The following is a 14,309-nucleotide window of genomic DNA, read 5'->3' as shown; positions in this document are numbered from 1 at the left end:
GTGATATTTGAATGCTGTACATCTCCATATTTCTGCCTTTGTAGCAGTGGTAATGCCTAAGGATTTGTACAGGTGCATCATGAAACAGCCAGGAAAATCCCCCCGCTAAGGCAGCATCCCCAAATGGTGTTGATGCTGGGACTACATACAGTCATCCTTCTTTCACAACCATTTGCAGACATGATGGGGAGGGGGAGGGAAATGATACTCATGAGAAATGCACAAGGACTGAAATGCAAAAGTGAAAATGTTTTATTGAAAAGCAAAATAAAATAATACTGACACTTCACAGACCAAATAACACAAAGGCAAAAACATACAGGGAAGAGAAGGGAAAACTCTGGAACAGCTGTAAGACATCAAATGGCATGGGGAGATAAATATTCTTTCCAATTCATGCGATGCTGTTGCCTCATGAAATAACAATGAGGAACTTTGTATGAGCTGCATATTGATAAATGTTAGGTCACAGCACGGAGACGCAAATGAATCAACTGAAACTGGACAGAGGCTGTGACAGAAGCCTCACATGGAAGCCACAGGTGGCACTGGATGGAATGGTTGGGTGTACCTGAGGGGTGGTTCAGATCAGCATGACAGCAGGGACTGGGGTCTGTCCCTGGCCTGGCAGCTCCTAGTGAAAGCCACGGTGATGCTCCTGGGGGAGCAGCACCAGAAACAGCGCTCCACAGGCCCCCTTCACACCACTGCACCTTCTGCCTGGTGGGTGCTCTGCTGATGCCTCTCAGTAATCCTCTTCTGGGGTTGCAGTGGCACCAAATGCTGCTGCTATGATTGCCAGGGAAAGACCCAGTCCATTGTTTATTTGGAAAACCAAAGTCAGCATAATAGATGAAGTGGATTTTATTTCCTAAAATAATCAGACCTACTGAAACATCGGCAGATCTCTTGGTACCTCAGCCAAAAGCGTGGTGTGATGTGGTGAGGTCTGAGATGTTAATTGAATTTGCATGTATTTTTGAGTTAACTTTTTAACAAACAAATTGGAATCTAACACAGTCCTGCTTTGGCCTCAGGGCCTTCCCTCTGCCTGCAGATCTGGCAGCTGATTACAAGGATGCTGAAATCACTGACGCAAAGGGGAAGCTGGGCAAAATAATGCTGTTGGAATGGCTTCGCAAAGCTTAGCATGGCCTTGGGTGGTACCTCATCCAAACAAAGCTTTCTGGAGCGTGGGAAGCAGCTCTGCCCCTCCACAGACAGCCACAGGAAAAGGCTCACTGACAGCAAAGCTTTGATGCACTCGGAGCAGACGAGGAGCTCCACAATCTGTAGTGAGACTGACTGCAATTTTTCACTTGCTTAAAGCAAAGCTTATTTGGGGGTGGAGGAGAAGTGTGGGTAAGGGATGGAAAAGGAGGTGAGAAAGAAGAAATCGCTACGTGTTCCACGTTTGTACAGTACCTTCCCCAATGACATGGGTGGCTGGGGCTGCCAGCTGCCCCGGCATTCTTATTATTAACCATGAGATGCTACGAGCAGGACGCTTTGCTGAAGCCAGGATTTGGACCCACACCATTGAGGCTGGGCTGCTCACCAGGACGCCCTCAAAGCTCACTGCCTGGCTGAGCAGATAGTGCACAGACTCCACATCATAGTGCTTTTTAATGCCATTCACAATGGCTACACTTCACCTGCTGGACACCAACAGAGTGAAAGCATGAGTCAGAGGTGACTCAGGAGTAACCATTACCTACAAAAGATAAGCATGCACGTAGCGTGCGTAGTGCTGAATTCCACAATTAAGTGGGAAGGACCTCGCATAGGGAGCTACAGGAGTGCAGGCACCCCCGGAGCTTGTAGTATTACGTGAATATGTTGTGAACAACAGTACCAGTCAATGCCAGGGTCCCGCTGTGCTTTGGTCTGTCCTATAACGGAGGAAACACCCCCGTCCTTGCTTTGAAAGGCCTGGTGGCTGGGGGTTAACCCACCACATCTTTTCCAATGCCTGCTGCCTTCTATTGAAGCAAGGACTGGTACTCAGTGGTTTCTGCATTTCCATTTTGTGCAAAGGTTGCAGAAGCTGAGATACATGCTCTGTTCTGCAACTCCGGTTTGGAAACAAGACAGGTGGAGGTTCTGTAAAACCAAGGCTAGTTTAAATGTCGGCCCCAAATGGTGAACAGCGATGCTGCTCACACCTGGGCAGGGCACACTGAGTCTTAGACAGCTGGACGGAGCTTTCAGTAAGCTCAAATAAGTTTGCAGGGCTCCCTGAGGAGTTGGGCATATATCCAGTGTCATCCCAGAGTCCTCAGCAGTGCCCTGCATGATGCTTTCCCCCAGCCAGCAGCTCAGAGACAGCAGGCAGGTTCAGTAGTATATCAGGGTTCCTTGCAGTGCTTGTGAAGTCCCTGAGTTTACGCTACAAAGAAGCATCTCTCAGACATGCTCTGTGGCCTGTGCTAATGAGAGATTTTCCCTGGATTATGAGCATTACAGCCCTAAAGGATTTCGGATACTTGGAAGACTGCAGTGTCCTAGAGATGGACCACTTGTTAGTAGAAATGCTACAATACAAAGAGCACCTAGCAGAGCTTTTTTTTTCCCTAATAAAAAAATGCTTTTGTATAAGCAATTTCACATTGCCAGACTACCTGAATGCATCTGCTCCTATAAAAATGCAGGGAAAAAACATGAGGAGCCTTAAGAGTTTAGAGCCTTAAGAGTTTATGCTTTCCCCACCGAAGTAGAAATCTGTGGTCCTACCACCATCAGGACTAGAGGGCTGGGACGCACATGAAAGGCTCTATTTTGGAGACACCAGTTAAGTTGCACCCCATGCTCTGCTATGGGGACCAACAACCAGGAAGGAGCAGAGCCACTGATGAGAGGAAAGGAGCCCTGTCCTGGAAGCTCAGGAATGCCCAAGAGGGACAGGGTGGAAGAGTACTGGCCTGTACAAATGCCATGCTACCAAAAGGTGCTAGCTGGATCCCACCCCAAGAGCACAAATTCAGACTGAGACCAGGGATTGTGCAGCTGATTACAGAGGTGTGCATTTGCAGAGAGGTAGGGTATGTACTCTGGTCTTTCTACTGCCAGGGCAGTAGAAAAGCTGCAGAGAAGCATAACCGTCTTCTGAAATGCCCAGAGGCCTTTCATGGCAAAACCTGAACTCCTTCCCACTCCCCAGCTTGACTTTTTCTTGTTTTGTGTTGTTTTTTGTTTGCTTTTTTTTTGATGATGTCAAACATATGAGGGGTCTTTCCCATGAAAGCTTGAATGTGTAGCAATTTTTTTTGCTGGCATTTCCACCTGCAGCTGCTTCCAGAACCTGACCTTGGGGAACTTGGATTTCTCGCCTTTCCATTTAATGATAGTCAAGGCTGCCTTGGCCTGCTTCAGCTCCTTCACTGTGCTCTTCTTGATGGCTTTGTACTGCACTAGAATGACTTTGATGTTGCCCTTGGAGGCCATATTCTCTAGACCAGCCTTGAGCTCCAGCAGGGCCTGCGTCCCCTGTGAGACGTAGTTGGGGCTCAGGACAACAAGCAGGCGTTGGCTTTTCTGGATGAAGCTCAGGGTTTCATCTGTGACAACTGGGAGAAAGAAACATCAAGGTGGTTAGTGACGGCTGAGAACACACTGCTGACCTGGAGTCACGCTAGCAGATCTCTCCTGAAGAGGACAATAAAATCCCTCAGAGGCACTCTCCAGAGATTATGTTGGTGTTTCCCAGTCCTACAAGGGATTTCAGGTAGGGTCTCCTACCCCATGGCTGGCACCCCCTGCCCACAGAGGAACATCTGGTCCCAGCCCCAGGCTGCCTACAGATGTGTGTCTTCTTCATGTTCTGTAGAAGTGTCTGATGTAGCTGCATCTGGAAGGTGCTGGCCTGGTAGCACCTGATGCTACAAGGATGCCATCTGGCATGAGAGCTGCTCTGGAGGAGATTTAGCTTTGTTCTAGGGACAGTGGGAAAAGTGGCTCTCTGGAGCAAAGCAGGAAAATCACCAAATGGACAACACGGGACCTCAAGTACAAGACTCAGCCTGAACAAGCACCAGGAAGCCAGCATGCCTACACTCACCAGGAAGATGTTCAGAATGACTCAGGGTAATTGGGTAAACCCTTTGCTCCTCTCACCTTGGTTTCCCACACCAAATACATACAATATGTATCTACACTCACCCTGAGCAGCCTCGAGGGTTAACTTATTTTGGAAACATTGTCATCCCAACTAGTGTTACTCATTCAGCTGTTCCTGCTGCTGTCATTAATGAAACCAGATTTGAGCGTTTCTAAGAGTGACAAGTAAAACATTCAGAGGACTTTTAATGAAGTTTTAATGAAGAGTCCAAAAAATGACAGCCTCAGAGCATGTCATGGTAACTTTCTATCCTCTTTTGTTTTTCTAAAACCTGCAGGTAAATTGTCCTTAGCCACCTTTCTGTAATTAATGTGAAAATCCTTTGCAAGTGTGAATTCCGGTGCTCACTCTGCTGCAGGATCTCCCACACTTCATTGACAAGGGAATGCTCTTGACTGGTCAGAAAATACAACGGAGAATAAAACTACGCTGACAGGCAACTTCATTTAGCTGTCAAGCACATTTGATTAATTCCTGTCAGCAAACTCAGAGGATAATCCATCTCCCACTGTTTCTCCATCAAGGACAACATAACTCTACCTATGACACAGATGTACACTCCAGAGGCATGACACCAGCTGCCAAAAGCTATTTCCTGGCCTGCCGTGCTTCTCCAAGAAGATTAGTCAAATCCCAGCTCAGAAGCAATGGGGAAGCCCCAGCAGTGTTGCAAGCAGAGCAAGGACGAGCCACCGCAGCCGAGCTGGGGAGGGCTGGTTCGTGGAGCTCGCTGGATTGAGGCCAGCATTACCCACTGGGTGGTGGTGAAGGCAAGGGAGCCCAGGAGAGCTGTGCTGGGAGGAAAACGAGACTGTCCAGAGGGAAAGGATGGAAAGAAGTGGCAGACTGAAACAGAAAGGACATGGATGTCTTGAGGAACAACTGGTGAAAATAAGCCTGTCTGCTCAGCATCAGCAGTGGTCCTGCAAAACCCAGAGGAAGTCAGGCTGCCTGGTACAGCATGTCTCTCCCTTTCACAGTCCCATGTCTGTGCACAAGGGAGGAAGCACCAGACTAGCATCTGTCCATTCTGCCTTCCTAATGATCTGGCAAGCCTTTCATGTCAAGTTACATCCAGTATTTACTCAGCTATTGATCATTTACAGAACAAGTTAAAAAGTGTCCTTCTTGCAATCCCCTCTTCAGCAGCCCTGCTCTGGGGCTTTGTCATGCCAAAACTGCTGCTCCCCAGGGCTCTGCTGGGAGCAGCCAGCAGCAAGGAGCAGTTTGGTGGGCAGTGCTAAGCGCAGCAGGGCTACAGACAGCACAGCTAACAGGCAACATTTGCAACAGCCCCAGAAGACTTGCAAACTAAACTGGGTTTCCTTGTGCAGCTGGTGAATACACTTCTGGCATACAGCAACCTTAAATAGCAGAGAGGTAGAATGAGCTCTGTCAGTGCCAGATTAACCAGCCTCAGGTGTGAGAGCTTGCAAACTTGCTCTGAGCCTGGAACAAGCATTGAGAGCCTGGGGGGTGACCTACCACCTCATCCAGGTGCTCTCCAGAGGGAGCAGCCTCAGGATTACAGCTGCCTCCCTTCCCCCTGAGGCACCTGCACTTAGCTGCCCTCAAACTTAGAGGTGCTGTGACCTGGCAGTGATCTGGGAGAAATAGAAGAAAGGACCTCAGACTGCTTCTGCTCCCTGTCTCACAGCTGGGCTAGGACTCTGCCAATCCACCCTGCCCTTTTCAGAAGGGGCTCTAACAGACTCCGTCTGCACAGGTTCTGACCACTGGGGTCCAAGCCCAAAGCCCATGAATTCAAAGGTTCTGCGCTGGCAATAGCTCAGCCTTTGAAATCTTAGTAGGCATCAGGGATCATACATCCAACCCCCAGCTCTGGCAGTTTGTGACTGTATGTGTATCTGGAGAGCTTCACAAACTTCCATTCCTGGCGATTCCTGCATCCCTTTAGCAGACACTGTGCCTAAAAACTTGGTGCATGATTTAGCTTGAGACAACAAAAAAACCCACTCCATCTTAATGAAGAGATGAGTGTCACTACATGCAGAGTATTCTTAACCATAGCAACTAATTTTACGCTATGTTAGACACAGACTTTCTAATTAACAAGGGTGAGTGGGAGGCCTCCTGGGAGGGCACATTATCTTCTCACTGATGCTGGAACAGTGCTCCCCATGCCTCCCTGCAGCGGACACTCCTGGTTTTTACAGGCGCTCACCGACACCCTACGTGAGCTACCAGTCTGGCCCAGTATCACATCCCCCTCTCTCTTTTCTTTCTAGCCTTGACTTTGTTCCCCCTTTCTTAAGGCAACTCAGAGGTTTTCTGTGAAGGTCAGTGGACCAGTTCCTTCATGTTGATAGATCGACAACTCCTGCACATCACTTCTGGACTGAAGAGAGCAACTGAAACAGTCAAACACCACTTGCCCATAGAAACCTTTCTGGTGGCTTGGAGCATCTGACATTGTAACGTGAAGCAAAAATGTTAGAAGATACCAACAAGAGATTGTTCTTGGAGATAAGGAAAAAATATAGAAGTTAGGAGTTGGTCTTTCCAAACTATCAATTTTCAGTACCTCAAAGACCAATAAAGAGAGGATGTGCATGGAGCACAGCCCCCTGTGAAATACTCACTTCCCCCAGGGAGGCTGTCTCTGTCGAAGATACACAGCTTGTACCCAAACTCATTCTCCAGGACTCCCCGCAGCGTCAGCAGCACAAATTCCTCCTCCTCCGCGTTGCGTGCATAGGACACATACACATCATACTCCTTTCCATCTGAGCATTGGGAGTGCAGAGAAACACAAACAGCAGAAGAGACACTTATGATACTGTGCATGCTGAGCCTTTGACTTGCTTCAGAGGAAAAGCAAACACAAAGGTTCACTTTGAGCCGAAGTACTGCAGGTACACGTCAATTTCCATAGCTATGAGGCACCAGTGCTGCCTTTGACTGCTCGCCCCGAGCACGCAAGCATCCAGACAACATTGGGTTGCTGTAGGCATCAGACTGCAGCAATCTGACTACCCCATTCTGTCCAGCATCCTTTTGTCTTCTTTCAGCTCTGCCACTGCTTCCTCCCATTGCTGTCTACGTATATGAGCAATCCCACCAGACAGGCTTGCACCCTGCCTATACTCAGAGCCACAGCACCCCCCTGGCAGGTTCACACAACAAGCAGTGGGTCCTCAAATGCCCTACTCATCCTACAGGGGAAGGAATCCCAGCTCAGTCTCTTAAGATGGATTCCTGGTAGCACAGGGAAGCTGTGGAAAAACTGAGGGCAGATGAGTGATTTCCAAACCCTGTACTTCAGGTGTTTAATTATCTCATCCTTTTGGATGCCTTCCTACATTTTAAAGTGATTTGCTCCCGATTCATGAAATCCTATATAAGGGTCACCAGAGAAACCAGGGAATTGCTTATTTTGTAAGCCTTTAACTTCTTACCTAGAACGGTTTCATCTGTTCCAAAATGAGCCCGATAGAAGAGAACCATTTCCAGCCAGTATACATGATAGACAACGATCAGCACAACAACGAGCAGGATGGTTGCTCCCAGTCCACAGGCCAGCTCCACGGTGTACTTCGGTGCTATAACTGGGTTCAAAACAAAAAAGCAGGTCTGATTTACCAAACAGGATGGGCCCTCAGCTAAGTAGGAACAAGCTTGTATCACATGTAGCCAAAACACTGGCCCTTCAGAGGAATATGGCTAAGCCAAGGCTTTTCTGGCAGGACACGTGGTGGCTGGCCACCCAGGTGTCCCCAGTCCGGGATACCGGGTCTGGTTGGGCTAGCAGGGCAAGTCAAAGCACAGGCTGGGCTTCTGCCTCGGAGCACAACCCTGGGAGCAGCTGGATGGTAGAATGCTCTGCACATGGATGTCACTTGTACAGTCCAAAGACAGCTCATGAGCATGGTCCTCTGAGCATGAGGATATGCAACTTCTTAGGGTAACAGAACTGCACTTACTTCTAGGAGAGCCAGCTAAAGCTCATCTGCAGCAAAATAAAGGCAATGGCCATCACTTTCCCCCTCCCATCACACGTACACAGTTCTTGTGTCTTGTCCCTGACTGATAGCAAGGATATAACTAGCCAAAAATGATTGTTTCCAATCAGGAAAGGAGAATCAGAGTTCATACTGAAAAAGATTAAACGTTTGCAAACAAACAGGACAACCTGTGGGCATCAAGCCACAAAAATCACAGCCCTCCCCACCCACCCCCAACTCATGCAGCATCTGTCATTCCACTGCTGCTGCTTTGTATTAAGGGCATAAAATAAAACTGTATCCCTGGGCAACTGAGGTTTACATGGTGATTCAGGTGGCAGCTCACATGCACACTGACAAACTGGATGACGGAAGAACAGCAGTGAGTACAAACATCACCAAATTCCAAGATTCATTAAGTTTTATTTGAAACTTAATTACCAAAGAGAAAACACAAGGAATTTAACAAGTTTCATTAGGTGATGAGCAAAAGTGCATGAGGATGAAAGGGAAAGCATCCAGAAAAGTCAGGAAACATATATAGCCTAATGTAATGAAATAGCTGGAGCCAAAATATATAGCAACTTGCTAGAAACTGGAAGGCAAGTGGTGAGGGGTTAGGTTGTAGCCTGCTTGGCAGCATTCCTATGTACAGTGGGGTGGATGGTCTGCAGTGAGCTTAGCTTAAGACTGTTCTGCCAACAGTGGTCACAGCTGGTCCTTGCAATTTGCTGTGGAATGAAGAAGAAAGGAGGTGTGGTGAGTAACAAGGTCTGCTCAGAACAAACCCACTCAACTGCTGCAGGAACAGCAGAAGCATACGGAGGAGGAAGAGAGAAGACAGTGCAGATCAGTCCACTAGAAACAGCATTTAGGCACTGCTGTATAGAAAAAGAATTTGAAGGCTCTAGAATCACTTCTGCCACATGTACCAATATCATCACCCCAGAAGAATTAGGGATGTAGGGTGAATGCACTAGCAGACTGCTTCAGTCTTTCAGTTCTGTTTTGGGATTATTGTTCCTTCCTAATGATTCAGAAAAGGTCCATCTCAAAGAGGACTAAAAAGTAAAGAGGATGAGGATCAAGAAGGACAAGAAAGAACCCCAAGAAAACACGTCTATGAGCCTTTCCATGCTAACAGGGAAAAGTGCAAGGAAGATTGTATTTAGCATAATCTACACAAGGCAGAGTAGCACCTCATATGGGAAAGTGGAGGTCTGACCTACAGCAAACAGGTGCTGAATCTCTAGATGAGACTGATAAGGAGGCAGAAATATCCGCCTTACTCAGGAAATTTCATATACCTGTGGTGAAGGCACGGTTCTTATTACTCAGAGATGGGGCTGTGAAACAGGAAAAAAGCCTTTGAAGAGATGTAAGAAAAAATGCCCCTCTGAACAAAGCTGGAACAGAGCTAGATCAGTCCATACCAGTCCCGCAGAAATGGTTGTATCTAGACTGGAGCACCATCACGGTAAGAAATAAAACCTCAGAGCATTGCGCACAGAACACCTTACTCCCTGTGCAATATCACAGAGTGCAGCTTGCCTTCTGCAGGATGCCAACAGGCAGCTGTTGCATCACACAAAACCCTCACACAATAATCTGAAATCATTTCAAACAGCCTGTCCCTTTGGGTCTACATCAACCGAGGTACACAGATGGGATGAGAACAGCTCTACCCCTCCCTTTTCTCCCCAGACACTTGACCATGGCATGGGAATGTGTGACACGTAGACTTTGCTCCTGGTTTCTGAGAAGAAGTACAGCATAAGCAGTAACAATACATTTATACATAAAGAGTAGTGTGTTGGGGAAAAAGGCCTGAACAAGTTATTTGTTCCCCTGCTGTTTTGCAAGGCAAGGTTCAAGGCTGCATTAACAGCCCAGCCTGAGCACACCTCATTTCACAACTATGCTCTGCAAGTACTTTACCTTTCATGCGCACTATGGCCTGGCTATAGGTCTCCCCTTTAGCATTTCTGGCATAGCAAGTGTAATTTCGTTTCAAGTCTTCTGGCGTAGCTTTTGCAACTGTTAGAGTCCTTATGATAGTTTTGTCTTCAAAACGTCCAATAATTTCACTGCAAGAAAGAATTAGAGTATTACACACATGAAACTGCAGTGAGTTCTTACTGACAAATACTCCTTTCCTGATACAACTTATCTGGAAGGTACCTAAACTGATATTTATAAATTGAAAAAGACCTCAGTTTTTTTAATGCAGCTGCAGCTATCCCTTTATCCTTCTTTTTTTTTTTTTTAAGCCCGATAACAGTTTTTCCCTTTGCTTTTTTTTTTCTGCATAGGTTTGCAAGCTGATCAGGCAGTGATTGCCTTCCATATCTAACTCAGCACCCAACAAATAGGTTTCTGAAGCTCATTTGGGTTTTTCACATAATTGCATTTCTCTCTATTCCCCCCGATCAATACTATGCATAATACTATATATTTGTTTTCAGCCTCTGTCTCTTGAAACATTATCATTTGTGGTATTACAGAGCATTCCTCTAAACAGAATTGCGTCTGCCCCTGTTTTAGAAATCTGACAGTACCATCAGCTATTTGTACTGCTACCAGGACCTGAATAAGTGATGATGCAAACCAGTAAACAAGGGCAGCTCTAGCAGGGGTATGGTAGTATCACACACCTGCACCTACACTCCTCTGTGGGACACAGAAGGGGGTTAGACACAAGCCTAGGCTGACATTACTGAGCGTTACCTTTGTGTGACTTTAATCTTAGGGTCCATGATGTCATCTGTGTTTTTCCCATCTATGGTCCACCACACCTCAGTCCGGGAGTCCTTCAGAAACGTAAAGAAGACCTCACAGGACAGAACCAGGTCATCTCCTGGGAAGAAAGGACAACAGTGAAGTAGAGCAAAGCAGGAACAGCACCACAGTGACTGCTGAGCTTCCCAGTGACACTATCAGCTTGAGCTCTGCCTCCCCCCTTCAGGAGGCATTGAGGGCAGCACACCCCTTCAGACATCTAACTGTTGAAAACCCTGGACATATCGACTTGTGACAGACAAACAGGAAAAATTATCCTGCTTTCCTAAATACCTCAGAAGCTTCTTGACTGCATCAAGTGATCCCCCAATGGGAGGTACTCCACGCTAACCACTTCTTAGAAAGCTTGGCAGTCCTAATCATCCCCCCTGCACAGGGGACTGCGACCTTGAAGAGAAGCATTTTGGTGTTGAAACACTTGTTCAGGCACTTCACTTCCCCCCAAGATCAGGCTTGGGAGCCTGAATATAGTTGCGATCAGCCCATACATGACTGTCTCAGAGAGTCAGCGGGAGAAGTCTGATCTTCTCAGCCAAGAAGCAGTGCTTTAAAGTGAAGACTCTACTGCTAATCATCATCATCGGCATAACATTTATTACAGCAGTGTAACGGGACATGATCCATTCAGAGTAGGGAATTGCTCCAAAGAGCTGTCAGTCTAAACAGATGGGTTGGGGGAAGTGGTGTAATACCCCATTACACAATGCTGTAAGGCCAGCTAACAGAGAGCTGTCATTAATTAGGAAGTAACCAGCCAAAAGGGAGATGAGATGAGCAAAGAAGTGGCCAGAAGGCTGAAACCACTATGTGCTGAATAAAGGAGGGTGGAAGCAAACCACAGCCAGGGACAGGGCTGATACAAAGTCCTACAGGAATTCCTCTATGCAGCTGAGGGTCCTCCATTTCATCTGCTTCTGCAGCTGCACCAGTTTGCTGGAGTCCTCAATATCCATGCCTGATTATTTTAAAAAATAAAATAAAATCTGTGTGCACAAAAACTTTAAAGCTGTGCTCTTCTATTCAGTCATGGAGAACTGGCACCCCACACCATCTGCCAGACGGCTTGTGGCAGCTTGAGTGCTTGGCGAGGGGAAGCACTGGGAAAGCAGCTGAAGAGGAGAGCCTCTGTGCCCAGCTGGCCATGCCTTCCCATCCCTGCAGGCATTCGTTGCAATTTACCTGCTTCCAGTTCGTAGATGACTTTCTCATTTGGGGACGTGAATTGTGGTGGCAAGGCCTTGTTTGGAGATCCTGTGGGAGAGAACAGATAAGCCTCCATCAGGAGCTTCGTGAGAAGCGTGGTCCTTGCAGCCTTGCTTATGAAGCCCTCCTGCTCTGGTGCACATCACAAATTTTATGTTAACACCATCCTGCTGCAGAGTTTTGCACAAAAAGATCTAATCCCAGTTCCCAAACAGACCCAGATTTTGAGGCTCCTTCAAAGTTCAGGGAAGTCTAGATACACGGTTTGGGATTCTCAAATCAGAAGAGCCCATGCTCCTCTGAATACTCAGCATCTCACATAAATTACAACCTATCACAGAAATTCTTTTTATTTCTGCTCCTAAAAAATAAACATAATTTCTTATCCTAAGCATTCAATTCTGCTCTTAAAGCAGCAGTTGTCATGGAACTCAGCACATGCTCTACTGTTCACTAGGTTGTTAAGCTCCATCTACAATTCACTTGCAGGTAGGCTGAGCCCTTGACCCCGGCACAGACTCGTCCAAGCACCAGGCTGGGTAGCTGGAATCCCGTCTGACCAACTGGCACTCAACCTCAGTGCACAAAGCTTTGAGGTTTCAAGAAGACTGGGACAAGTTGGCTATTTTGGGACATCAAATAATGATGAACAGAGTGAGCCGGAGACAGAAATGAGCAAGAGCGCCAGGGCAATGCACTCACACACCAGCAGAGGGTACCCCTGACCATCTCATGGGCTGTACCTCACCTTCCTAAGCCTGGTCACCCTCGGTCCCTCTGTTTTTCAGGGCACAGGACATGATGGTAGGTAGGACCTCCAGCATGACATGCCCTGGACAATCACAGGAGGCTGAACCCAGTCAGCAAAAACCAGTGACAGGTCAGTTGGGTAATACAGACTGAACACAAACAGATTCCGTGACAGACTTTTTCTAGCCATTTTCACCACTTCTGGTGTTATCCACCTGCAGCTTACACTTCTAAAAGTCATTCTTACCCACCACCTTCATCATTACAGTTCTGGTGAGATTATACGTTCTTCCGTGGTCCTTGAACGTCACAATGCAAGTGTAATTCCCTTCATATGCACTGCGGACAATGCTAATGACAAGCTTGGGCCCTTGGGGGTATCGGTTGTTGAAGCCATCCACTAACTTGCAGGTCTAGAGTCAAGCAGAAAACAACATTTGTGCTTTAGGACTCAAAGAGATACTGGTTTATATCCCACTAAGAATATGTTTTGGGACTATTGATATAATACTTGGGTATATGATATGGGTCAGACCTAAATGCCATGAACCCTGGAACACAAACTAGTACATTCACCTTGAAAACGAGGTGATGACCCTGATGGTTTTATCCCACCTCAAAATATAGAGGATTTCAAAGACAAATCTAGCTCTGATCTAGAAGTGCATTCGCAATCAAGGTGAACACCTCAGCAGAATGAAGAGAGAAAGCAGGAAGAGACAAGAAAATGATGATGTACTCACAAATTGATACTCACACTAAAGGACATGTCCCCAGTTGATGTCAGCATCTCTAACTCTTTTGGGACTAATCATGCTACCCTGACTGACATCAGCTGAGGATGAGGCCCCTGCACTGGCAACTGGCAAATGAGAATATATAGTACATAAACCTTAGTAACTCTTCTCTTTCTGTTAGGTAAGGCAGGAAAACCTTGGCCAACTACCAAGCTAGAGATCCCTTTTCAGGAAGGGGTTATGCAGATGACATCTTGATTGTCAGAAAATGTGCATATCTTTGAGTTTTATAAGAGATTATTTCTGAATGGTACATTTCCAAATCAGATATATCCTGATGGGGCAGCTTAAGACAGGGGTCATATACCATTCTTAATGTTTTTTATTAGGCATAGGATGACTTGCTACCTAAAAAATGACTTCCATGGGGCTTTTTGTTTCATTCTGCTAATTGATTGTTGAGATGTGAATTTCAATGAACAGTACAAGTAAAGCATTTCAACTACAAGAGTGAAACTGCTCCTCTTGGCTACAAACCTAAGTTCTCTCCTGAAGGGTTTTAGAGTTTGGTATTCTTTAACTTATTTTTTTCTTTTCAACTGCAGATATATTTGTTGCCAACTTTTTTTTTTTTTTTTTACTATTAAATTTGCTCATACAGCACCTTCTACCTTGAAATCTGAAAGTGCTCTACAAAGCTGCCAGAAAATTCAGTCCCACACCCCTCTGGCCGTGCAT

At 46.5% G+C, this 14,309-nt stretch overlaps 1 protein-coding gene across 21 annotated transcripts in view; it reads right to left on the bottom strand.

The window, feature by feature from the left end:
• Window positions 1–14,309, bottom strand: part of IL1RAP (interleukin 1 receptor accessory protein) — a 45,682-nt gene that overhangs the window by 3,828 nt on the left and 27,545 nt on the right. For 15 of the 21 annotated variants that reach the window (XM_027464101.3, XM_021278728.4, XM_013108574.4 and 12 more), the window contains 6 exons: window positions 13,082–13,247; window positions 12,061–12,132; window positions 10,810–10,939; window positions 10,021–10,169; window positions 7,537–7,686; window positions 6,721–6,864 (listed from right to left, as the gene is read on the bottom strand). In XM_027464101.3, coding sequence (XP_027319902.1) covers window positions 6,721–6,864; window positions 7,537–7,686; window positions 10,021–10,169; window positions 10,810–10,939; window positions 12,061–12,132; window positions 13,082–13,247 — 811 coding nt within the window. Of the gene's footprint in view, window positions 1–229; window positions 3,567–4,282; window positions 5,482–6,720; window positions 6,865–7,536; window positions 7,687–8,485; window positions 8,814–10,020; window positions 10,170–10,809; window positions 10,940–12,060; window positions 12,133–13,081; window positions 13,248–14,309 lie in introns of those variants that run through there. The other 6 variants (XM_072042236.1, XM_072042239.1, XM_072042240.1 and 3 more) reach the window with 3 other exon arrangements.

This window comes from Anas platyrhynchos, chromosome 9, assembly GCF_047663525.1.
Source record: "Anas platyrhynchos isolate ZD024472 breed Pekin duck chromosome 9, IASCAAS_PekinDuck_T2T, whole genome shotgun sequence".
Lineage (NCBI taxonomy): Eukaryota > Metazoa > Chordata > Aves > Anseriformes > Anatidae > Anas > Anas platyrhynchos.
Note: the sequence above shows the minus strand (reverse complement) of the source record. Positions and strands in the feature narration are given on the sequence as shown.